Raw genomic sequence first — 26637 nt, 5'->3', positions numbered from 1 at the left:
AAATTACTCTATTTCATATTTATGGATTTGACTCTCCTGTATTCCTCTTAATTTTTCCTAAGTTGCTCCAAACTTTCTTCTCTTGTTTCTTGATAGTTTTAATTTTGGATATGCAGCTCCATTCAGGAACCTCTTTAGTATAATCTTTGAGCCCTTGTAATTAACTGGAAGAGTTAGCTGAAAATGTTTTTTTCTAAAATTAGGTCTGGTAGGCTGGATTCTTTTTGTAAATAAAGTAGCACAAATCCAGAATGTCTTGACTAAAGCCCGTGGACTTGAAGCTGGATTTATATGGATAGAGCAATAAGAGAATCTGGAGCAGTGTTAATAGAGATTTTTAGATCTCTTTTAAATTTTTAAAGTGTTTGTTTAATGTTGATTATTTAAAGAAAATGACATAGACAATGTGCATTTCAAATAGAAAAGTCTCATGGACATTAATAAATAAAATCTCTGTGTGCAAACCAAAAACTTTCTTATCAACTTGGAGAAAAAGCTGCAGAATTCAGCCTAGTATTTAGTGTCTGTAAAGCCTCTTGATGGATGTATGTAGGTTAGACTTTTCAGTGAGAGTACTGCATTCGTATCAGATGCTGGTCTCTAGCATGTCTGCTTCTAGTTAGCAGAAAGATGAGTGTGTTGAGAATCTGTGTTAGATCTTAGGTGAGTTGAATAGCCACAGCTGGAGCGTATTGCCAATGGCTGTAGCAGGACAAGGAGTAGTTTCCTAACCTACTTCTGTACCCGCATAACTAAAAATAGAGGGACTGAGCCTGGGCCATATTCTGAAATATACTTTGTAGGCAATTTCTAGTGTTCTGCTAAAGAGTTAGCTTGTCCAACTTCAGCCTCATGTTAAGCTAAGATAAAAATGTCACTGACTCTTAAAGATAATTTTCTGTTTGAACAGTGACTGTAGCTGTCAGATGTTAATTGATTCCCAGTAGGGCAAATGTATCCTACACTGGATAGTCTGTGGTCTACAAGACCAACTTTTCTATTAAAAAGTGATCGTGTTATGAGTCTCTCAATGATTTCTTAACCTTTTTTGGTTTTTGGGAGTTTATTAGTGTTTTTACTTTGTTCTTTTCACTCTTCATACATCCGCAGTTGAGTGGATGGTTGTTTCTTTTTTGTTTATTTTTGTTTAAAGCTTCTCACAAGTACTCATATAGGAATAGGTTATTGGAAAGAGACTGAAAGCTTTCAGTGCCATTTTTGTACGACGTGAAGCATGCAGGTATATACAAACCTTCTATGGTGAAATAAGCAGACTAATTGATAATATGGTAGAATGATATGTGAAAGGTACAGTGATTCCAACCATCTGCCATTCAGAAATCATGTACAAGAAACAACGAACAGTTGCTGAGATTTTTTGTTTGTTTGTTTTTAAGCACCCTCTCTCCTTCTAGCCTCATAGATGAGAAATAATATTTGAAAGCTTTGCGGATCTGCTGGATCCTTTGAAGGGAAGGCAGGAATTCTTACTGCTTACTGCTGAATGATGAGAGTGACAGGATTTTGCAATGTGACTTAGTGACTTCGTGTTGAATGATTTACACACTCTGCAATCTGATTTATAGCAAGTGAGTACTGCTTTTTTGGTCTGGTGCAACATAAAGGAAAAAAGATGCAGTAAATTTTTTTAAAAAAATTTACAAACAGGAAAAAWTCTGTCTAATTTATGACTTTCTTGTATCATTGATGAGATGGCAATCATCTGCTGCGAAGGGTCTCAAGAGCTATTTATAAGGATGTCTTATATGAATGTCAGTGATTTTTTTTTCCAGTTTTACACTGATGTAGCTAATCTCAGAATATTTTGCATTACCAAAAACTGTTATGTTTGCTTTAGGGAAGCTCCTCATTAAAGCTGAAACAAAGGCAAAAAGGAGAACATCAACATAAAATCACTGGGCTTCAGATAGATAAACTCAGAGAAATAGCAGATAAGTTCTCATGTGGAGATCAACCTGGGGAGGTGGGAAAGAAGCTAAGAAAAATAATTTTAAGAAGATAGTACCAAGGGCATAAACCCAAACTGTCCTAGCAGTCAAGCCATTCATCAGTCAGGACCATATGCCAGGAACATAACCAGGCTCATTTTGTGAACATTACAGTACTATCACATGTTCTTGTTGGTTATTGTATTCTGTCATATATCTGCAATGCCTTTCTTGTTCTGTTTCATCAATACGCACTCAAGCTCCAGCAATTACGTATATCATGCATTGTGTTTGTGTAGCTTTAAATACTCTGTATGGGTATTTCCTCCCTGCTGGGCCTCACTTTATGACAGTTTTTCACACGGCTAGGCAAGAACAGAAAATCTGATTTGACCTATTAGCCTGAGTTTAGGTAGCTACTTAATCACATTGCAAAATCTTGTCACTCTCATCATTCAGCAGTAAGCAATTTGTTACATATGAAATGCAATCGTTTTCTCACACCTAGTTACCAGTTACATTGCAGTAGGGCACAGCTGATTAATAAAAATCTTCATGTGTTTTGACCTACCTTGCGTAGCTCCCAGGTAGATTTTTCATGAACAAAATGCATCAATTGAGGTTGATCAATCTACCTTCTTTCTCTAGGCTCATGCATGGGGGAGAAGCAGTTAATTTTACTATGTCTTAGTAATATCTCATGGAAAATTCTTATCAGAAAGCCAAGGAAGCACTGCCAAACTACAAATGTGATAGTGAAAATCTGTCTGGAAAATCATATTCAGAGTGGTTATCAGAAGTTCGTTGCTGAAAGAGGAGCATGTGTTGAGCAGGATTCCACAGAGGTCCATCCTAGGTTGGGTTCTAGCCAATATTTTCTCCAATAACTTGGATGAAAGAGTATGCTTATTAAATTTGAAGATGACATGAAACTACAAGAGACAGTGGGAGGGCAGGATTAGAAATCAAAGTGATCTTGACAATTTGCAAAAAAGATGGGGAAAAAATAAGCTGCAGTTCAATAAGGATAGTGCTCTAGGTTTAAGCTGTAATAATCAGCTGCACAAACAGGCTGGGGAATATTGGCTAGATAGCAGATCTGCAGAAAAAGATTGGGGAGTTGTATCACATGTCAGCAGCATTTGCAAAGAGGGGTAAACATCTTACAGGACTGAATAAAGAAGGTAAAAGAATTAATTCTTCCCTTCTACTTTCAGCTCCATCTGTTTTATCATGACTGTGTCCAAATAAAAACCCGTATTTCAAGAAGATTAAGGACCTCCAAGAGAAAAATTAGAGCAGAGCAGTGAGAATGAATAGAACCTTGTCTAGAAATTGTGACTAATGAGGAAAGACTGAAAGTACTGAAGTTATTTAGACTAGAAAAGACAGAGAGAGAATATACAATAGTCCAGAGATATTTAAAACACTACTGCAAAGAGATGGGGAATAATCATTTTCCTGTGACCACCACAGCTATTTCAAGAAATAAAAATATTTAGGACTGACATATTGAATCCATAGGGTTAGTATTCTTAAATACAAGTGAAATGGCCAAATTGTTTAGCCTCCATCATCAGAGATCTTTGCAGATGCTAAGCCAGCGAATGCCAGTCTTTTTAGGTGCCTTTTTGTTTTTGTCATCTTCAGCCATGGGTCCTTAAGAACTTGGTCTGTGGACAGGGGAAAGGAGCACAGAACATATTCATCTGATAGTCCTGTGGATCAAGGAAGGACAGAAAGGTTGTGGAGGTGCCTGGACATGCAGTACTATCATTCTTCAACATCTCCAAAAGTGTTTTTTTAAGGAAGATGGTGCCAATAGTGCTGTGAGGGCAGTGATTGCTGATATGTCTTTGCACCTTATCTTTTACTTTGCTAGTCCCAAGTTGAGTGCATTTGCTGCTTGTGAATCTCAACAATAGACAAATGCTTGTTGGAAATGAGATAGGTATGGTTGATATTGCCTTTGGGAGGAGCACACAGATGAGATGACCTCTTGAGGGTCTTTCTAGTTCTGTTGTTGTGTGGCAGTGTGAAAATGTCAGCCTTTTCTAATCCTGACATTATACTTTTACATGCAAACTTTTTTTTAAAAAAGCGTATTGCAGTGGGTTGCTTATAAACTGTGAAAAGCAGCAACTTTACTGAATCGTAGAAGAAGAAGCACAAAATCTGGCTATAAATAGGAAGGCCAATTTGATTGTTCTCCCATAACAAGGCTAATTAGATAACTGGGGAAACCCAGTTTCAAGTCACGGTCCCACCACAGTCTAACTGTGCAGTTTTGGACAAATTTTTCTACCTCAGATCCCATCTGTAGAATGAGCAGCTCCTCTTTCCTTGCCAAGAGTGTTGTGAGCATGAAAAAAAAAAATATGATGGGATACTTGTGTACCGCATTAATGAGAATTACGTATGTTAAGTTATTGACCTTTTATTTCCCTTGTGAGCCTACACCATTCCAGTGTCCCAGAGATGGCAGATCTTATTTCTAGTGTATGAAGCAAATACTGGTGCTAAATTTATAGATGAGATCTTTCAGCTGTTTCTCTGAAAAGAAAAAAAGTAAAAATCAAAAACCAAACAAATGTGTTCTCCATTCTGAGATCAGGAATTTTTTACATCAATGATTTCTTCTTCGTTGCACCAAAATAAATGCACTCTTTAAAAAATAAGCTGAGTCCTGATGTTATGTGGACTAATACCTGCTGTGCTTCTGTGAGGAGCTTTGCTTATTTCGCAGGGAATTCGCTTAAGTAGATTCTGCTGGCATGGACATTAGAAATATTTTTATATGCTTTATAATAACTTACTGATCTATTCTATGACATGTCTGCTGTTTTTGTTGTTTTTCTCCTGTGGACAAAACGTTGCTTTTGAGAACTGGAGATTTACTGCAGCTGGTGGGTAAAATCTAGTCCTCGTTCAATTCATGGATAAGAATCAGCTTAGTAACTTGAGTTGTCCAAAAGGTTAAACTTGTAATATAGTCTTGTTGTCTGGGCTTCTTTGGTTGCCCATGGGGTATCTAGGTATGTAGATACAGGTATCTAGAATAGATAAGATGACTCTTAAAGATGTTTCTGTGGAGAGCAACTGACTACAGAGAAGGCTAAATGACTGTTAGACAACATACATACTTCTCAGGCAACCCAAGGTAAATATGGTGAGTCTCACTCCATTTTAGCTTCAGTTGGATCTCTGGTAGCAGAAAAGCTGCTATTGCCTGACTTCATATACTGACTTCAATTTTCATATCAAAACTCCATGATATTTTTGAGCCCGGACTTTGAAATTGGCAGATGTTATCATTCTCTTCTCAATTTCCCGTGTGGATTTCTCACAAAGGAAGCTGCTAGCATGAGGAAGATTTGCAAAGCGGATTTTCTGCTCTCACTGCTTAGGTTTAGGGTGGGGGAATGGAAGCTCCTCAGATTCAGTATCAGGGGTGGGATTATGCAGAATGCCTTCAATTCATACCCTTGCTTTCATAGGGAGGACAACAGAGTTTGTGGCTTGCTTAATGGCACACAACACCAGCTCCTCTGTTAGGCATAGCTCCAGGCAGCCGCCTTTATTTCAGTAGGATTGTACTAACGATATTGTAGGCAAATTTGGTCCACTGACCATGTAGTAAACTAACTTTAAATAGGACAAAAAGTCTTCAAAAGTCATTAAATGAAGCCTTATGAAACTATGCAAAGAACTTCATACAAATAACATTGTCTTGGCCCTGCAATTTTCCAACAGGCGTCTTGGGGTGGCTCAGCTTTGATATCGAAGAAGCATTGCAAGCTGCTTCATGGCATCCATAGGTAAGTCAGCTAAGTTGATGACAACGCTTCTCAGAGACTGAAATGGAGGAAGCATATCCTAATGTCCTCCATAGGAGCTGCATTTTTGCAAATATGTATTATTTTTAATTGGAGAGATTTCTAAACTTAGGGATATGTGGAAAACAAATCGAAAAATCTGATATATCTGCTTGCAGTGTTTGGAGATTTTTGACCCACTAGTACTCTTCATTACATACCCCTTCCCCTTTTCTTTCTCCTTTTGTAAATTTCATAGGGCTGATTCTGTTGCCTGGAATCCCCATAAAATGCTGATGGCAGGAATCCAGTGCTGTGCTCTTCTGGTGAAAGACAACTCTGTAAGTCCCTGTGTGCATGTGGTGTGTATGTGTGTGTATGTATGTGGCATAGTAGAGCTGATTACTGTAATGTGGTAGTGGAGGTGATTAGAAAACAATTGCTAATCACTTTTGCTACATTGTAGTGCAAAGGCTGAATGATATGTATTTTGAATTTCACCAAGAAATTAATAAAGGATGAGTAAGGGAGCAGAGCCAAACTGATCTGAGTTACTAAACTCACCAGTGGTCAAACTTTGCAGCTGGTGCCCATATTAGTTTAATTTCTGTGCATGGTTTGCATTCAGAATCAAATGTTTTGTCACTTGGATCTGCAGCACTTAAGCACTGGGCTCATCAAGGTCCCCAGAATAGTTGTCATCCATTGGGATTGCAGCAGTTTGTCTTTTTTTAAAGAATGCCATCTAATCAGAGCTATACATTGTGTCTCCTTGCATGGGTGCACCAGAGTGGGAGATGTGAGTCAGCACACATGGGAGGAGGCTGGATGTGTGCCCTCTTACAGAGTATGGGTAGGGACAAGCCCTCTGTGGCATATTAATTTGTTAAGTTTTGGCTTTCACTGTAGAGACGCTCAGCCTTTTTCCTCTGCACTCTTCTAGTTTTTCGTCATCACAAGGGTTATTTGGGCTTTCCAAAAGCGATGACTAATTAAAAGATACAGAAAGCAAACAGCAGAGCTCCAATTCTCAAGTGGCATAGTAAGATGAGTCTGTGATGTGGAAGAAGTCTCTGCTTATACCTTTGTGGAACTCTTCTATCTTAATAAAGAAACTAGTAAGAGGTTAATTATTTAAAGCACAGTATCAAACTCACCCCTGCTTGTAAGTCCATTGTATACCATCAGGGATGAATTTTAGCTTACGCTTCATAGGTCATGAATGACTCTGAATGTTGCTTGGATATGGAACCCCTGAAGTTTGCACCACTATTCTGTGGCATTGGTTTGCAACTTATTTTTCAAAATCTCTGTTAAAGCAGCTGATAGTTTCTATTCAGCTGCTRGTGGTTAGGTGTTCATGTAACTGGTTATAATTCCTGGCCCTGAAAACTGATGAAGGCTGAATAGCACAGATGTTAATCAGCTTTCTTTTGGAGCTAATCACTCCAAGTCATGGATGAGAAAAGGCAGGACAACAAGGGGAAATGTGCCTCATTTCCTAGGCTATAGACTCCAAGACTAACTACCCTTGCATTGTTTTACCTTACTCCAGCATGAAAAAAAAAGAGGAAAAAAAGTTACTAAGGTGAACGTAGTCTCTCAGTTGCAGGCTTGGGATGGATTAATGCTGTATTTTTAACTAATTAGGTCCAGTATATAGATACAGCCCCAGGTAATGATCAGACTGGAGCTATTCCTCTTGAAGAAAGAGGAAAAAGATGGAGAGGAGAAAAAAATACTTCAGCTTCCTTGGCTTTTAAAGTCACTTTATAAACACTGCTGCAACTTTGGGGACCCTGACAGCCTTTCTATATTCTCCTTTCATGGAGTGTAATGTCTAGCAGAGCAATCCTATTCCACCTCTAAATCACTGAGATACAATGTTGTGTCAGAAATACATGTAAAGCTGAATCCTAGGCAGTTGAAGGATGAAAGCATAAAAGTATTGCTGATTGTTAAAGTCAGATCCTGATGAACAGTGAGATGTGCTTCAGAAAGTAGAAGACTTCTCTGGGTGAGGAAGAGAGGGTGTTTTACTCTTCAGTGTTTAATTCCTTGCAGGTTGATGTCCATACATTTTGTGCTAGTGTAGGCTTTATACAAACACAAGCAAGTGCAATATTGGGTACTTTCTTACCAGCTTTTTGAAAGTGTTTGAATGTTATTCTTTAAGAAAAAAAAATCAGATGTGTGTTTAAGACACTTTGCCAGAAAGGCCTTGCTTTGCTTTGATCCCCTCCATGCAAGATTTGGAGAGGGGAGCTGGACATAGTCTCACACTTCTGATTAATGAATGCTAGTCACTCAGCCCTAAGAGTGGAGGAAAGAGTATCTGTGCTAGCTTGTCCCTTTGGAGCTTGTTCTACTCCCCCTAAGTTACATAAATACCTATAGTCACAGATACAGCAAGCATAAATGTGAACATACTGTGGTTACGCTGCTGAGGTAGTAGCTAGATGCTGAGATGGGGTCTGAAAGGGTTTGGCATAAATTCTTYTGCTAGTGAATGTCAGAGGAACCTCAGGTGTAGTCCTTGAGGCTGTGAATTCTACTTGGAAGCAGAGCAGCAAAATGTCAAGCCTTGGTGTTAAGTCCCACTTAGGAATCAAGCCCTAGCTCCCTTTAAGGATCTGATGAAAGTTTTGTTAGCTTGTCTTCCCATTTGCTCTGAGGTTGATTTGGAAACTGTGGGCTATCTGAAGATTTGGGTTAGGTGATAAGAGGACAAATAACTCCCTTCAATTTCTTTTCTTAATTCTTTTAAGGTATAGACAGCTTAACAAGCCCAAACTTTGCATTTTACTTTATGTATGTAAAGGTAAGCTTGAGAAGGAATCACCACTTTTCTAGTGAAGTGGTAGTTGCTTTCCATTAGCAAAAGTCATAGTGACAGGTTTTTGTTTGGTTTGTGTTTTTTTACCATATAACATCAGTAAAACTATGGGCCTTAGGAATGTTACATCTTAAGACATTGCAGCTAAATTACTGGGATGAGATGTATTTAAGTATTTTCCCATCAGATTTTTTAAAAATTGGATAAATTGTAGTGAAATGCTGATAAAAGAATCTCTTCCAGCCTTAGTGATACAAAATTGGAATGATTTCCAGAGATGATAGAGATGGAAATATGTGTTTGACCTTTTTAGAATGGAGAAGCATTTACAGCAAAAGGAAAAGGAGATTGGTTAATTTTCTGTAAAAACTCAGATCAATGACAATAGTCCTTCAGTGCTTAAAGTGCTTAAGAAATGTGCAGGTAACCCTCTCTCACTGCCATACACTGAGTAGCTTTCTGCCCTTCTGTAATAAATTCAATTTCCTCAGAACACAGATGAGCCAGTATTCTCAAAGGTTAGTTAGTGTTCTCATATGTTCTTAAAATGCCATGACCAGGTTTGAGTTGTCCATATTCCTTTTAGACCAAAAAGCTATTCCAATTTGTGCTTGCTATAATCTATGTAAACATGAGCATCATCACCCTATAAATAGAGAACTAATGTTTATCACAAATAGCAAAGTTCTATGACTTTTTTGGTCTTTAGTTGTAGTACTAGGGTAGGTAATTAGTAAGCAATTGTAGGTAATGAACAGAATTTTCACTTACTAGTTAAAAACTAAAAGAATGTAGTTAATGAAGTCCCACTTTAGTACAGAACATTATTGATTGAGATGATCATGGCAGGCAGATCTACAGAGTAATTTCTTCCTCATCATTATTAGTATCACAAAGATGTCTACTTCACTGATTTCGTTCCAGAGCAGCTGCAGGAAATAAAGTATTTTTCTTGCTTTCTATTTGGGGTTAGTACAACTGAGAACTCCTTCACACCTCTTGAAGTGAATTGCGGGGATGGCCTTTTGTAGTAAGCACATGGCTTTTCAGAATTTTCAAGTATGCCATTCAAAAGATTGTCCTTATTGCTTCAGATGAAGCAAATGGGAAAATGTTTGTCTCAGAGTGTGGGAGAAGGCTGTTCTTTCTTTTTTTTATTTTTTTTAATAAAACTGAAATTTACTTATAACTAGCAAGGGAAATGGGAAGACATCAAAAGGCTTGCTACAGATAAGTGTATTCAATGAGAAAAATCTGTTTTGAATTATGTACAGTAAGAAGTCGGAGCTCTTGTATATTGGTATCAGTATCACTAATTCTTCATTTATTTGCCATTAATTATAGAAGACAGCAACTAACAATAGACTTAATCAAAGCCAAAGGCTGTTTGAAACTTCATAGTGGACCAGAGTCTGTATGAAAATAGTTTCATTTTTCTGAAACTTTGAGTCACAGTATTACACAGAGCACTACCATGAGGCTGTAAACAAAGTATTGAAAGTGATAAAAGAGATTGAAGAAGGAATCTCCAGTTTGTCAGATATTCTGATGAAACATTTGGAATTCTGAACGGAGGGAGCAGGTTAGTTACTGTATGGAGATCATGGGGTTCGGTTAGAAAGCATACTTTTTTCCTTTTCTTTCTCTTTTTTTTCTTCTCCTCCCCACTACTTTTCCTTTATTTGATTAGGAAAACAGACTTCTTTTTATGTCTTCACCATTTTTGAATCTATTATTTTGAGACGGTGACTGTCAAAGAGCAACTACTTTACTGAATACAAAATTTACCTTGGCTTTTTTTTCCCTCTGCTGTTATCTCCTCCACCTCAACACCCTACACTGCAACTTTTCCTTTCCCTTCCCTTGCTTCTCCAACTTGCTCCTTGCACTGTAGTAGCATATTTCCTTTATATCTTACAAATCACGATGTTTTGTTTCTTCTCTTCCCAGCCCTAGTGATGTGCTGGAGGATGTAACTGTGCTTGCCTCTGCCCATTGACAGTAGGCAATATATTCAGCAGGGTTTTCTTATATGTTGCATTATCAGCAATTTAAGCAGATGGAAAAGGGGATCTAGTGAGCATTTTGTGTCCACCTTGGATGCATTGGGAGGGTAGGACAGCATCTGCCTTTTTTGAAAACTTTTTTTAATGAAAGATCTTCCCTGGAATTTGAATTCAGTCAAAGATACTGAACTTTGAATATTTGTTGGGTTTTAACTTGAGAGTATTTGTTTTTAGACTATGAAGCTCTGCAGCTGCACTGTGCTCTTGAATGAACTTCTGTCTTTCTAAAGTATTACCACCTGAGTTTAGGTTCCTTGTGAGAAAAAAAAAAAAAGAAAAAAGAAAAAAGAAAAGAAATTTCCCATAAGACAGATATGAGCAGAATGAGATATTGTGCAATTACATTACATTCTGATAATATAGAAGATAATCCCACATTGATCAGTCTTGCTATATACTGACTACAGAAGCATTGTACAAAATTTAATCAAAGAGACAAAGCAATTAATTTCAATTTGTTGATATTGCTGCCCTTTTTACAAAACACCATGTTTAGTAGGTATGATATTCACCTGAAAGATTGAGGTATGGAGATAGAAATGAATATGACACAGTGGCTTAACAAACAGATTCCTGTTGCTGGTGTGCAGCCAGGAGAACAAAAAGGTGAAGAAACTGGAAAAGCTGGATACTTAAGTGTCTGAGATACAATACTTTTTCCCTTCAGTTTCTAGTGTCATCATGTAGCCTTTCTCACCACACTTTCCAGTTCTTTTCAGAAAGATATCCTTCAGAAAAAGCACCCAGCAATGTTTTTTCAGCTACTGCTACAATGCGCTGCTGCAGCAGGACATTATCATTTGGATGATTGCAGGGAGATATCAGCGACTGCCCCTCTTTCCTAAGGTGTCACACAATTTGTATTTATACAAAGCTGAATGTTCTGGCCCTGTGGCTAGAGAGTTCAGACAGAGTTTGCTGCCCTTTCTGCAGATCAGGGGTATTACAGTTGGACTGTCAACCCCTGCATAAGTTGTGGAGAAACCTTCATGGTTTTGTTTTTCTCCTTTTGTGCTCTACACATAGGCAAACAGTACTACTTGTTTGTTTGTTATTGCTAGAGGGATTGAAGAATGAGGGAGATTATATTCTGTGTATGCTAAGAGTTATTTGTGTCATTTTTTTCTTCTTCGGATTTATTTTCTCTTCATTTTATTGCCAGTTCCAAAGTTACCAGTATTATATTGTAATGTGGATTAAAACCTATAGCTCCTCTTATGGGTATATGGATGTGTTCAACAGTGGTGTTAGGCGCTGACTGCCGTTTCAAAATCAAATTTGCAGCGGATGCAGAGAAATTGATTAAAATATGAAATGGTCTTTCAGATGGTTCAAATTGAAGAATGAAGTTAATTTAAGAAATGCATTGTGCTCTTTGAGATACTGTTTAGTGACTTACCATACTGTCTGCTTCTGTTACTTGGACTACTCGGCACAGAAGGCTCCTTGTCACTTAAATACACATTTGCAAATCTGAATCTGATATTGTAGCCATATTCTGGCTCAATTGTTCTGGCTATGTTCATGTAGCCCATCTGAATTTCTATTCCAGTATTATCTTATACATTTTTTTTCCCTCAGTCATTTCTAATATCACTGACAAATCCAGAAGTCTTCCTGTCTCTCAGGATCCTTGTAGGGTCATCCTCATCTCTGCTCTTGTAACTTACTTTTTGCCAGCCCCTCTCTCTCTCCTTCATAGTATAGTATTAGAATATACTTCAGTATTTCATTCTTCAGCCAACAGTGAGTCATGTGCCTCTCTTCCTCCCCTGCACCTTTAAGGCTGTGCTTTCTGCTTTCTAGTTTTTTTCTTCCCTGAAATGTGCTGCTGTACTCACTTGTTCTTGTTTGTTTTATACTGCTTGTCTCTGCCAGCCAGCCATGTGGGAGTTGGAGCCCGCAAATAGTTGAATAAAAGTAACAAACCATGATCAGGGTATACTACAGTACCCTTCCTAATATTCGTTTTCAAATGTTAAAAATTGTCAGAACTTGGAAAGGAAACAATTGAGGTTGTACTAATAATCTTGCGGTGTTTTCACCAAACCAGTCAGATAATCTATGCTAAATCTTCAGAGGCTTTTTGGTAACTTTTCTGGTCTTTTCTGGTAAGAGTAAACACTTATTTTGGGGGTGGAATCTTCCCTGCCTGCCTCTCTTTGGGTATATATATGTGAAAACCTTTGGGAGATGAAAAAAGGAGTGGACTGAACCATTTGTGACCATGTGGCAGCTCCTCAGAGCCTGTTCTCCTAGCTCATAGACGAAAGCAGTTCTCCCTCTTTCCCACCCATTTTATGTCATCAGGCAACGGTTTCTGTGATATTTGCTATCATGGCTTGAGATCTGAGTCAGAATTCTTCTTCAACCTAAAACTCTTTAGTGATATTTTGAAGTAAATCTGTGTTTCATTGTAGTCAGTGCTAAAACCTTACTGAGTTCATTGGATCCAGTTTCATCCAGGGTTCTTAAGCAACACTATAAGCTTTGAACAGTTTTTTCCACACTTGGTTCTGTTTTATTAAATAATTAGTAAAGACGGGAAAAATACTTTGACTTGTGAAACTGAAAAGGTTTGAAAATGCGTATCAGCAATCTAAGTGTTTATTGTGTTTCTAATAGGACCTCCTGAAGAAGTGTTACTCTGCCAAGGCAGCATACCTCTTCCAACAGGACAAGTTCTACGATGTCAGCTATGACACAGGTGACAAGTCCATTCAGTGCAGCAGACGCCCGGATGCATTCAAATTCTGGCTGATGTGGAAGGCACTGGGAACCACAGGCCTTGAGGAAAGAGTAAACAGGGCGCTGGCCTTAGCTAGGTATCTCCTTGAAATTTTGAATGTCTGTTCTGTTTAATTGACTATTTGAGACATCAACAGCAGTAACATTTCTTATCTTGGGACAGACTAAATAGTTACATTTTTTTTCTTTTGTTTCTGCAGTATAAAAGAAGGAACTAATTAGCAAAAGCAATAGCAATATTGTCAGATCTGCTATAATCCTTAATAGTAGTTATTATCTGTATAGGTATAGATGTTAGTACAAAATGAAGACTGGGTTAGGCTGTCAGTCTTTATTGTGTTTAACATTTATGTTATCTGAAGCAGAAATAGGATAGTGCTGACCAATACTCCGTTTTCCAATTCATAACTGAGTTATAGCATTAATGTAGAAGCAGCTCTGTGTCAGATTCTGAGCTACTTCTGTATTTGCCATTCTTCTGTCCACTTCATCCCTTATGATTGAGGAAACACAGAAGGCCAGTATTTTGGGGAAATTTCTAAGAGGCTAGTCTGGCTACCCTGATGGCCTTCTATCTACTCTGTTAATGTTAGCGTGTAGTAGAAGTACGTTAAGGGATAAGGAGATTGTTTGATGCACCATTGCTTTTATTTTTTTCCTCAAGATTGTTTACATTCTTAATGCTTACAGTATGGTCAGTTATGGGCTGAAGCACTATTCTGGACTTTTTCTCCCCACTCTTCCCTTTTTCAGTTTTACTAAATTTTTAGTCTTGCAGCACTGAGTTTCACTAGTAGGTTCTGCTAAATCCTTGCCAGAGAGTGTTTCCAAAGTGATAGTGATGGGATGAATGATATTCTGGGAAGAAACTTTGATATGCTGTTTTGTCTTCTGGTAGAAGAAATAATGTTGAAATAATATAATGGACCATGAAAAATAATTCTCTTAAAGCATCTTGTTCATTCAGCACTTATTCAACACATACCATAATAAATCTTGACCCATACCTGGAGTAGCTACACAGTACAGGAATTCAAGACATTAATATTTAAAAATGGTCACCCATATCCTATTGCCATTTTATATTTGATATGAAATACCAACCTGAAAAAAGCAATAACTGAATGTTTACTCTGGTGAAAACTAAGGGGAGATAATCTCACTTTAACAGTCAATTAAAGAAAAGGTTTAAACATCCATGACCTAAAACCAATGTGTGTTAGAAAGGAATAAAGAAAAAGAAGCAAAACCAGAAAAGCCCAAATGAGTTGTAGCTTGTTCTCTTCAAGGCCTCTTGTTATTTGGCTGGTTAAGTGTTCCTAAAAGTCTTCTGGGTAAATTGCACCTTTTTTTTTTTTTATTCTGGGGCATTGTGTTGTTTGGTGTCTATACAGAGTATGCAATTCATTTTGCTATCAGCAGGAGAATTCAGCCATAGGAAGGTCACTGGTCAAGGTTATTTGACTTAGAGTCTGGTGATTAATGATCTTCTGGGACTGATATTTTCTTTGAGTGTTAGGATTTGCTGGTAGCACTTCTAAGAAGTAATGATATTGTCTTTTTCTTTAAGAAGAAAATTAATTCTCAGTTGTTATCTGATGGGGTATGTTCTTTGCAGTAGCTGCATTATCTTGAGTTTGCATGGGCACAGGCACTTTGCAGCTGAGACATCAGGTTCACTGGGCGCTATGCCAGTTTCTTAACTACTCTGCAGCTGCACAGCTTTTCTCCTGATGTGTTACAGTAGGTTTTACTTTGTTGCAAAGATAGTATTTCAGTGGTCCTGAGCAAACCTGGATTGCTTCTGGAACTAGTCCACTGACTTTGCAACTTTTTCTCAAGAATTATTTCCATAGTCAGGCAGAGTTGCAAAGGTCTTAAGGTAATGCAGTCATGTATTTCTTTTGCATCAAACATGGCTTATTGGCTGTTCCATTAATTTATTCTTGTTTTAGAGGTAAGTCATGTTTTCAGTATATTAGATTAGATAGCTCAGGAGTACTGTGATCCCATCCATTTGGAAAGGTTTATATTTAAACGCCCTTCAGCAGATCATTCTGGTCACTTTGGAAAGGTTATATATAACCTTATATATATATATATATATATATTTATACACACACACACATATACATATATATACACACACAAATATATGCATATATATATGCATTATACATAAATGCATATATCTCTATATAGTTATACTTAGTAATATTAATAAATATTAATAATTATATGTATTATATAACATTTTGATGTAAGGAGGTTGTTTTATACAGCAGATTAAAAAGCAAAATAGAAGTAAACTACTTTTAGAGTATAACTATACCTAACTCTGCATATTATACTTTAGCATCTTTGCAGTTTTTCTGTATGATTCCTCTTATGGTGCCCGCTCTTAACACAGACACCTGTCTACATCTACTACAGATCCCCTCCCCTCATTTTCTGCCAGCCTTAATCATTGCAAATACTATTACTTCTCTCCTCTAGTCCTTACCCAGCCCATTCTGACATTCCATGAATGTGACATGATAATAAAATTCCACTATCAACTGTGGAAAGATGCACAAATAAAGCCACTGCATCAAATGGCCCTGGCAATATAAATCATGGATGATAGATTTTTCTAATGGCTACCTTCTTAGGTCATTGGCAGTATGTTTAAGAAAAAGATCAACAGTGTTGTGAGCTTGACCAACATTAGCTATCCTATGTCAAGATTGTTTTGTTTTTAAAGCAATTAGAGTTAGAAGGCAAGATGATAATCATTCTAAAATAGCTTGATCCCCATTTAAGGTCTTGGGAAAAAGAGGTGCTGGTAGTTAGATCCCTAACAAGAGTTCAAGAGCTCCTTTTTTATGATGTATTTAAAATAATATCTATCTATATATATATATAGATAGATATATAKATAGATAGATAGATATTACTGAGGCACATTGTCTTATGAATATCCTACTGGTTGTGCTGGGTATTGTTTTTTGTGATGCAGACAAGTACCTTCATATCAGCAGGATAGGAGCASTGAGCCTGTGTTGCTTGAGACAATACACCTATAAAAAACAGTGTCACTCCTGCTTGCCTGACTCACTCTCTAGCCAAGATATCTAGCATCTCTCTCTCTCTCTCTCTGGATATAGATGTATAGATGCACCTAGCTTATAGTTTATATCTAGCTTATTTATACTTACCTTTCAGGCTGCCTTTGAGCTTAAACATTAGTATGGGTCTTAGTGGCTGGGCAACAAATGAACACAGTAGGAGCGAGTCTAAATGGTCGTGGCAGAAAAGAATCAGAACCTTGACTTACAGTAAGCATTTGGGAAGATCTTAACAGTGCACAGTTTGGCGTGACTCGTACAGCTGCACACAGCAACACTGCAATTTCTTTTTTTTTCTTTTTATTTTTTTTACAGGGATGTGTGCTAAGAGGTAATGAGTCACACGCACAATACTTGTTAATGATAAACAACGTGACAACTCCCCATGCTCTGTTTTGAAAAATGTATAGCATCAAGGGTATTATTTCCCATCTCCCTAGATAACCCATTTTCGCAGCGTGTCTGCTGAAATGTCGGGCTTTGCTGTTACAACTGTGCTGGTGGTTTTCCTGGGGGAAGTTTTCAGGTATATGGATAAATAGGACTGAGGGGGGTTATTTTGACAGTATTTTTCTTTTTCTGGTATTGAATAAAAGAAATACTTGTGTAATGACCAGTAAAGCATCTGCAGGCAGCAAAATATCAAACTAATACAATGAAAGAACAGTTATGTTCACAATCAGTAGTTTAACCAACTCTCTTAACAGTGTTGGACAGAAATCTTCATGGTACCATCTTGTATGGAAGAGGAAAATTTGGATGAGAAATGGAAATGCTATATGAATTTGAGATAACTTACTTGGAGTTTTCCTTCGGAAGGCTTTGGGAGGGAGAATAAGGACAGAAGTCCTAGCTCTGTCAAAATGTCCTGTTTGCTTACAATTCCTGAGTTATGTATGCCAGTGGCAAAGCTGAAGTCACATTTTAAAAAATTCTTACAACTTGAAGCTGTTTGGATCCAAAGTTCAAATCCATCCATTCATTAAGGGCTTTTGTTTTTCATACTGACAGGTGAAAGAGAGAGAAAGAAGAAAGAAATACGTATTTTAGAGCATTGTTAGCATAGAGATTATTGTACATCAGCAATGAGTCACTGCATGGAAAGACACACTTACGTAAAATGTGGAACAAGGACAGTACTGGAAAAAAGAATAGGTTGAACACGTACATGAACAAGTTTTGAAGTCAAACTAGGGCCAAACTAGGGTAACCTGATGGCAATGGTGGAAGTACAAAAGATGTCAGGATGGCCATGAAATCAGACAGCAGGCAGCACAACACCTACACTCGAAGAAAAGAGTTTGAAGAATTAATTTGTAGAGAGCAACACTGATGGAAAACTGCATCAGGGAAGTTCACAGCCTACTACAAAAAGAGTCAGTTTGTGCCACATGACTCCACTGAAAATTTGTACCTGAGGACAGAATTTGGCCTCTCCTTAGTGCTCCTTGGCTGGCTGTAGTCTTTAATTGTCTTCAGAAACTGATAGCAACTGCATTTTCACAACAGGTAGAAATGAGGTTTAACTCTGTGGCACTTTTTTTTTCTTAAAGTCTGCATAAGTGTTCAAAAGCATCTTTTGTTGTTGCTAGTATGTATTGTGGTGTTCTGTGTTGTAAAAGCCTGCACTTTCAATTACAGGTATCTAGCAGAGGAAGTTAAGAAAAGAGAGGGATTTCAGCTTCTATTGGAGGTAAGTGAAAATAGAACTTTAGCGGAATTCAGTTTTTGGCTAAATTTGCGTGTGATTTTTGCTTTTTGTTTTTTGAGAAATGCCACTTTATATTTGAAGTGTCTAATTTGATCAGCTTTGTATATTGCGGAAGCACAGATGTGCTTCTATGCTTAACACGCTCTGTATTCCATCCATATCATCAGTCTGCCCGTTTCCTTAGCTTCAGGGCCCATGTTGCCTCAGGATATGTAGCTGGAGTGCTTTTCTGCAAAAATTGATGGTATAGTTAACAAAAAGCCTGTGCTTGCCAGACCTGTGGAAGAAGACTATATGCTGGATGGAAAAATAGTGAGAAATATCATCATTAAAATCCATGCTTTTTTTCCTTCTCTCCTTAATTCTATTTTCATCTTCCTAAAAACTACAAAAAAGAAAAAGTTAAATTTTTTTTCGTTCATTTTTGCTAAATCTATCAGCTTATTTCCTGATGACTGCCTTGTTGAGAGTGAGTAAAATGGCCAGGGCTGTAGCTCTCCATTGCTCTCCCTATCACTAGCTCTTTGGTTAGCAAGACCAGTATGTGAGGACATTGAAAAGACCTGTCATTTTAGAAAAGCCTTCAGCACTGCTGGAAGTGCATATGTTTGAAGGACAGCTGGGTGTGTAGTGCTGGGGGTTGGGGAAGAGAGTGTGCAGAGGGAGGAGGAAGGGAGAAAGTGTGACACATGAAGAAGAAAGCATAAATACAGATGCAGATTTTATTTATACTTGCTAATGCAGTGAGTGTTCCAGGTTAGGCTGGAGGATGTACAAAAATAAAATTTTAACTTTGAAAACTGCTTATTTGAAAACACACACTGGGAAACTTTACATGGAGTGAAGAATGCTGGGCAGCAACACGTTGCTGCAGGAATGTTATAGTTATCCCTTCTCCATTAATGTAGAGCTTTTGAGAGAGGCCAGGTCTACAGTAGATATGAAAGACTGAAGAGAGCTGAGGTTTTTGTTTAGTTCCAGGAAYAGGGCACCTGGATTAGGAATAGGGCTGGAGGTAGTGCTATAGTATGGGCTATGGGAAGGAGGCCGTGCATGGGTTAGAGCAGTTTTCAGGAGTGCAGGAGGACAAAAAGTGGGAACTTAAAGACTGTTGATAGGCAGCTAGGCCCACTTATGTGAGTGCTTTCTGAAATGAAAGTGGAATTTGGACAAGAAGCTCAGGAAGATAATTCTCGATGTGAACGGTGAGGAAAGTCCTATGACGAGTACCATTCTATAACTTGGAAATACTACTGCATGAATCAGCTTGAACTGCTCTGTGATATAATTGCTTACCTGCTTGGATAAAAGCTATGACAAGAGGACCAGAAATAGCGAAGCATAGTTAGAGGTAGTTAGTTTTTTCTAGGATGAATAGTGGTTTTGGAGGGGAATGGTGTATCTGATGTGTAAAAGGAAACTGAAATAATCAAAGAGGCAATATAAACAAAGGCAATATAGTAATATTAGCCATCTGCCAAGCCCTGTCATCTGATTTTAAACTGTTTAAAAATAAACCATAACAGTCAGCTAGTGCTTGTGCTCATGAAGAAACTGRTGCCTTTTCAGGGTCTGTGTTTATGTGTGCACTTGATGCATGCTCAGTGGGAAAAGAAATGGGACTTTAAGAGCTGAGCCTTATTTCATTCTGTGGCAGCAGGTGGCAGGTCTGCAGTTCTCTTCCTGCTGACAACGATATTCTCCTTGATGATTAAATTGCATTTAATGCATTCTTTGAAGCAAGGCAGGAAATGATATGAGCGGTTCCCAGTGCCCTTTCATGAAAGAACATATCTCAGCTGGTGGGCTCTCCTCATTCAGGAGACTGCTTTAGATTGTAATAGTGGCACATTCTCAGTAGGGCAAGAGATGGTGTGACCCAGCTATCAAGCTCCCTTTTAACTTCTTTTTTCTTCCCCCCCACCCCTTAACCAGTACTAATAAGGATGGCACATAGGAGGGGAGAGTGAGATGAGTGTTCTTAGTCCATGTTATAATCTAGACCCCAGTTAAATACTGAGTTGCAAGCAATGTAGGTCAAGATTAAGTGAGCAGAGTGTTTTCATGGGTAGTGTTGAGTGGATTTAGAACACACATCTATTCCTCATGTGATTACTTTCTGTACTCGTAAAAATAGAACAAAACTAGTTCCAAATTAGCAGGAAATATTAGCAGACTGTACAGTGGTCTGCTGAGAACACTTTCTCAAGCATATATGAAACAAGCCTCATACACAGAATCTTCCTCCTTCCCYCCCCCCTTTTTTTTTCCTTAAGGCAAGATGAACACCCATTCTTGTCAGGAGGCTTGCAGTTAACTCACTGTTGAGTTTAAAGGCAAAATTTCTCTGAAGGGAAGCAGAGATGTCTCATCTGGCTTTGCTCAAAAGATCTGCTCAGATACATAGACAAGGTTTATTGAAGACATAGCAACATATGCCAAGGGGTTTGGAAACCTTATAAAACATAGGAATGGAAAAGGCCAGCATTAACTCCAGCACTATGTAGTGTTTTGTACATTACATGATATAAGGGGAGATTGGCATTATTCAGTAGAAAAAGGCCTAGGTATGCATGTGTTAAATGGTGTGAAAAATGAGTTCATAAGGTGTGTTTTGTGGAAAAAAAATCATAGGAAATCTCAGTTAAAAAAAAATTAGAAAATGCACTCCTCCTTTTAAAGTTGCTTCAGTTTTGGAATCCATCAGGAAAGTTCTCTATACCTCTTGCACTTTCTTTCCCAATCAAAATTTTTAGTGAACAAAGCAGAGTATGTGTAGAGAAGAGAACAAAAAGGAACCCCAACAGGTTTCCTTTTCCTGGCAGCAGGAAGAGAAGCAGACAATGTGAGAACTATTTCTAGTTTCAAAAAAGGGAAACAGAACATTCAGTGAGTTGGAAAAAAAGGTTTTGATGGGAAAAGATCTAAGCTCAAAGGCTTCTTCTATTATTTTTATAAAATATAAACTGGAATATTTTTGACCAGCTGTAATGTGTATTTCTATCCCATTTGTTACATTTCATAAGCAGTCRTTTGTTCTCTTGTTCAGCCGGAGTATGCAAACGTTTGCTTTTGGTACATTCCACCAAGCTTAAGGAAAATGGAGGAAGGACCTGAATTTTGGCAGAAGCTACACCAGGTGAGTGTTGCATGAAAAGTATTATCTGTAGGTAACTGATTTATGTATGTGCCAGATAGGAATGCGAAATAGCTCCTGGCTTTGCCTAACATTAACCCATCAGTAGAATGCTGATTTAATCGTTAAATAGGTATTAGTAGGATTTTAAATTTTGTTCTCTATTTAGACAAGGCTAATTATTTTTTTTTCTTAATGTAAGAGATGCAGGCATTTACAAGTATTCAGCTTATTCTCAAAGCTGTTAGCAAAGGGCAGAACTGAGAGATGAACAGTGTTGTCTGTATCTCTTGTCTAGACAGAGTATTCATTACCTATTTCAGACACATAACGTTGTCCTTGGAACTTGTCTTGCATTATCTGTAGATAATGCAAGTGAGGAAATTCTTAAGAATACATTTCTGATGTTAAATAACCCAAACATTAAAACAAAAATGGGAAAAAATTGAATGGTGAGCTTTTTGGTAAGTCTTTGCCATTCTGATAGAAAATCATGAACTTGAAAAAACCATCAATTAAATTTTGTAATAACTAGCAGGGAATCAGTAGTGAAAGCTTAATTAAAAGAAAGCAATAGACAATGTAGTATTATGTATTACTGAACAAGCTGTTCTTTGAAGAATTAAATTAAGTTCATTGCCCCTCTGTGAGCAGCTTCAGTGTTTTGCATTTATTTTTTCCCAATATTAGTTATTAAAAAGTTAAACTAGAACATGGGTGTGTACTATAAACAGACAGAACATGTRTTCTTCCTGTCAAGTCTGGCTCTTCTAGCAGCTTTTATTTCACATGAATTGCTTTTAAATTAATGCTTAGATACTGTTCTTCTGGGGTGAGATCTTCCTTAACTCCAGTGTTTGTGTTGTTTCGTAAAGTGTATTTCATCTTTGCAGTAGAAAGCCTTAACCGCAGTGTTTGCATTTTAGAAAATGTATTTAACCTTTGCAGTTGAAAGCCAGGTGTAGCCACAGTGTGGACATGAAGGCTTTTCATATTTTCACCAAGCACAGATAGGTTACGATCCTTTCAAATGAGGCTTTGCTTCTCTCATTGCAGTGGAAGGGCTATGTACAGCTATGTATCTGTTCCTGTACCTGTGAAGGGGTGAGACTATGAAAAGGGACAACAAAAAGATGTAGAAGACAAATGTTGTTACTGCCATCTTTGACTTATGTATCCTGGGAGAGGATTGAGGAGAGATGTGATGAAGCACAACAAATTCCTTTGGCACATGCATGGTGCATGAAGGAGGGTTTTTTTGAGCATAACTTTCTTGTTCGTTGCTGCTTCACACTGCTTCTAGTCAGTGTGGGGAATAAATACTTAGCTGTAGTTTGTTTGCTGATATAGATGGGCACACTCTGGAAATGCAGGTTCCTAGCTAGTGTTTTCTGGGAGAGGACTTAGAGGGAAAGGAAACTACAGTTTTTCTCAGCAACTGAGCACCACTCCCCAACTGTCCTTTCCATTTTTTTCCACCTATTTTGATTTGTGTGCTGCCTCCTGACAAAGCACTAAACCGAAACCTGTTCCCTCCTTCCCCCTAGAACACCAAACAAAACCCACAAAACAGAGCAGAACTTCCCTAGCAAAGCAAGACACTGGCACAGATTTCTCTCTTTTGAGGGCAGGGACAGATCTGGGGCTACTTTACTTCTTAGCTCCTGAGGGCCAATTTCGGGCACAATGGGTATCACCGAGCAGATGCGACAACAGCTGGATCACCCAAAATATGGCTGTGGGTTTATTTTYTTCTCCAGCTAATGTACATTTGTTCCTGACCTAATGTTGTTGATGCAAACAATTTAGTCATTACATTAGTATTTTGTTAATTCCTACAAATATATAGCACRWCAAGAAGGAATGCGTCCTTACCAGMAAGATGTAAGTGATATGAGGATGAAGACTGGAGAGGTTTTTGCATCATGCCATTGACAGGCAGGTGGAGATATATACTGTTGTGTGTCTGGAAGTGCTTCCTGAATATTCCCATTACTTCACTAAAGTGAACATTAAAGTGCTTTAATTTACAATCTGTCTTTCCACGCAACGTTTTAACACCACAGTTATTCTGTTTATTCAGAGATCAATCATCCATTTTGTTGGCTTGCATATCTGACAATAATTAAGGAAAGATGTGTCTTAAAAATCCCTTGAGCAAGTCATTGATTTTACTCAACTGCTTGTTCAGCAATATCGTTCAGAATAATATACTGTCTTCTAAGCTTAGTTATGTGAGTTTTAGTGCTGGTGAAGGTTGTTAGCCAATAGCCCTAGTCTCAAGTTCTCAGCTTTATGAAGCATTTGCGTAGTCCTATGTGAAATAACCTTGCAGGTGTTCTGCCGTACTGGCTCTTCTCCAACTTCAAGGCCCATTTTATGCAGAAATGCGTCAGGGCTGGCTGGATCGCAGTGTAATACCCTGTTATGATGTCAGTGTTCTAGATGTTCTGTATAGACTGTGACTTTTAGAGGGCTTTTGGTAGGTTTTTCGCTTGTTTTTAAATTTTGGGGCCTTGGTTTTAGGTATAGGATTTGCCTTCTTTATAGTCTCAAACATGCGAAGTAGGAGAATGGTCTGGAAGATTTGGGACAGCCTGTGGCTGGGCATTTGGGTCATCACCTCGACACTTTTTGAGAATGACAAGCAACATGGTGGGTGAGAGTAAAGGCCAACTGCGAATTCTGTGCACAACTGTAAAGTCTTACAGTGTTTTCAACTGTTTACTTCAGAATTTAGCTGCATAGTGAAACTGTTTTTCTATACAATACATAAGGTATTGCAAATGGGCAGAAGTATTCTGGGCTCTGAACATTTTGCACTACCTTAAGTGCCTAGCAAATGGCATAACCCATAAAGGAAACTGATTTAAGGTGTTTTTCTGAATGACGTTCTTCACCAAAAGTAAAGAGGGATTTCTTCTTGTAGAAACCCTACAAATAGCACATTCTGGTAAATGTGGAATGACTGTAACATTCATCTAGAAATACTTGTAAGTGCTGCTGTTTTGTCATTGCAAGATCGGGGCCGTTGCTTCTAACCTCCAATTGATGTAATTCATGGGCTGAAGGAACAAGCATTGGAATTGCTTTGCTAGTACTGTATGTGCCCCCTAGTGGTATCTTTGTTTCTCTTCCTTTTATGAAATGCCATAAAATTTTACAATGAATTTACTTTGTTTACTGCTGAGGATAATCAATGTGTCATGGAGCTGCAATGAGGAAACTATAACTGGAAACTGTAAGCCAAATATGAAGTGTGTGTAGGGAATAGATACTTTAAATGCGGCCCATTYCAATTTTTGCATTTTATCAGTAACAACAAATATCCATGCATATTCTTATTTGTGACAGTCTTCTCGTTAGAAATTCAGAGGTGGAGGCTGGCTTTCTYGGGTTGTGCTAGTGTGTTTCCAGCTGATGCAGAACTAGCTGGTTATTAATAATTTTGTTTCTGAAAAGTCTTCTGAAAGCACAGGATATGCTAAGGAGCGAGAAAGGGGTTTCAAGAGATGCATCTGGAATTATTGGCATGCTGTTGTTAGCCCAGCCAGCCAGCCATGCCTTGTATGTTCTGCATCGCTTTGTAGTCTGCTCAAACTCACTTTGGCCTAGAGGACTAAGAAGCAAACACAGGAGTAATGATCTCCAACAGCCACCTTCTGCTGAGCCTAAAGGAGCCTGGATTTGGCAGATGATCTGGATCATAACTGTAGGTAGACTATTGCATATTCAGTGTTGGCACAGTGGAGAAGCCTAGTGGTATGTTGCAAGGTACCACTTCAAAATGAAGGTTAAATGATTTCAGTAGGTTCCTAAACTTTGCTTGGTCTGTAGTTCTAAGCAGCATATGCTGGAGTGTGAGATTTCCAATGGTTCAGTAAAGCTTTTATACACAGCAAATAGTTTTAATTAGTCATAATTCTAGCATATCATCAGTCTTAGACTTTTTTAATGTTTGCTTTCTGACCTTTTGTGGATTTTTGGCTAAATAATGCAAAATGTATTGTTTATATTAGGCTCAGAAGATTGAGCATTTCACAAGCACAAAATGGTTATTCTCCACTGGCAAATAATTTCATAATAAAGCCTATGCAGCTTGGAATGTTATTCTCTCCTTAATAAAAGGTAACCTTATTCCTACTTTTCCCCCCGCTTAAGAGAAGAATATAGCTGTCTGTTAACTGAAGGCATATTTGTAAAATAGCCTGTCATGCTGACTAGTGTTATGATACATTTATATAATGAGAGGCTCTATATCAAAGCAGAAATGTAAGGAGGTTGAAGTGGTGTTGCCTTGGCAACATCTGATTTTTGCAGTCTGTGTGGTATAAATCAAATCTTAATCAAGGACCCGATTCAGTATTCCTCCTGTATCCAAAATACCTATTGACTGCAGTGACAAGTTTAAATGGCAAAGGAGAACAGGACCTGCAATACAGTGCATTAGTGTTTGTCCTCTATCTTTATTTTGGAGCAGCTAAAGAGGAATGGCATAGATTACAACCATAGCACTAAATGCAGAGGGCCTGGGTCTTCACACGATAAAGGTCCCCGGAATGTCACTGCAAGTATATTTCCACTTGGCATTTGTGTGCAAATGCCTGACCTCCTCCTGTGCTATACTTCATATTTTTCTTGCACTTTAAAATATTATTTCATTTTTTTGCATGTTTAGAGAGTAATATTAGAGACTAGATTCTATGACCTTTGCTCACATGAGTAATATTTATGATAACAAACAGCCTTACTGACTCTAGTATCTACCTCTGAGAAATGTTTCTGTGAAGGGCTGCATCAAGTGGCATGAACATCAACAGTAAGATTTGCACTGACATATTTGGCAGTTAGATTGGCCAAATCACTAACTGACAGATCAGGAGCTGTTCATCAGTCATTTGTGAATACTGGTGTTGATCTGATTAGTCTGATCTGATGTGGTTCCTTGTTGTGTATAACTAATGTAATGTGCCCTTCCCCCTCTCCTCTCCCCCTTTTTTTCCTGTAAATACATGAAGTTTGTTAAGGGATGGAGCCTTTTTTTTTTTTTTTTTTTTTTTTTTTTTTTTTTTTTTTTTGTGTGTGTGTGTTGTCTCAAAACCTATGAATCTGTTGACTCGAAAAAACAAAAATCCATAAGCAGAATAGATTTGGTAGATTTGAGAAGAAACACCTTCCAGGAGATGATCTTCATTTTAGGGAATTGGGTGAGAATGCAAGGTTCTTCAAAGGAGTTATCCCAAGATAATCTAGCTTGTCAGGGGACTCT

At 38.0% G+C, this 26637-nt stretch overlaps 1 protein-coding gene across 1 annotated transcript in view; it reads left to right on the top strand.

The window, feature by feature from the left end:
• The window catches only part of GADL1 (GAD like acidic amino acid decarboxylase 1), a 239210-nt gene that overhangs the window by 183209 nt on the left and 29364 nt on the right, over positions 1 to 26637 (top strand). The window contains exons 10-14 of the mRNA XM_085311799.1: positions 5703 to 5767; positions 6024 to 6105; positions 13292 to 13491; positions 18163 to 18214; positions 21282 to 21371. Coding sequence (XP_085167925.1) covers positions 5703 to 5767; positions 6024 to 6105; positions 13292 to 13491; positions 18163 to 18214; positions 21282 to 21371 — 489 coding nt within the window. The remainder of the gene's footprint in view (positions 1 to 5702; positions 5768 to 6023; positions 6106 to 13291; positions 13492 to 18162; positions 18215 to 21281; positions 21372 to 26637) is intronic.

This window comes from Rhea americana, unplaced genomic scaffold (genome assembly GCF_003343005.1).
Source record: "Rhea americana isolate MKP2758 unplaced genomic scaffold, rheAme1 scaffold_35, whole genome shotgun sequence".
In the NCBI taxonomy this organism is placed as follows: Eukaryota; Metazoa; Chordata; class Aves; order Rheiformes; family Rheidae; genus Rhea; species Rhea americana.
This window is presented reverse-complemented; position numbering and strand designations above follow the sequence as displayed.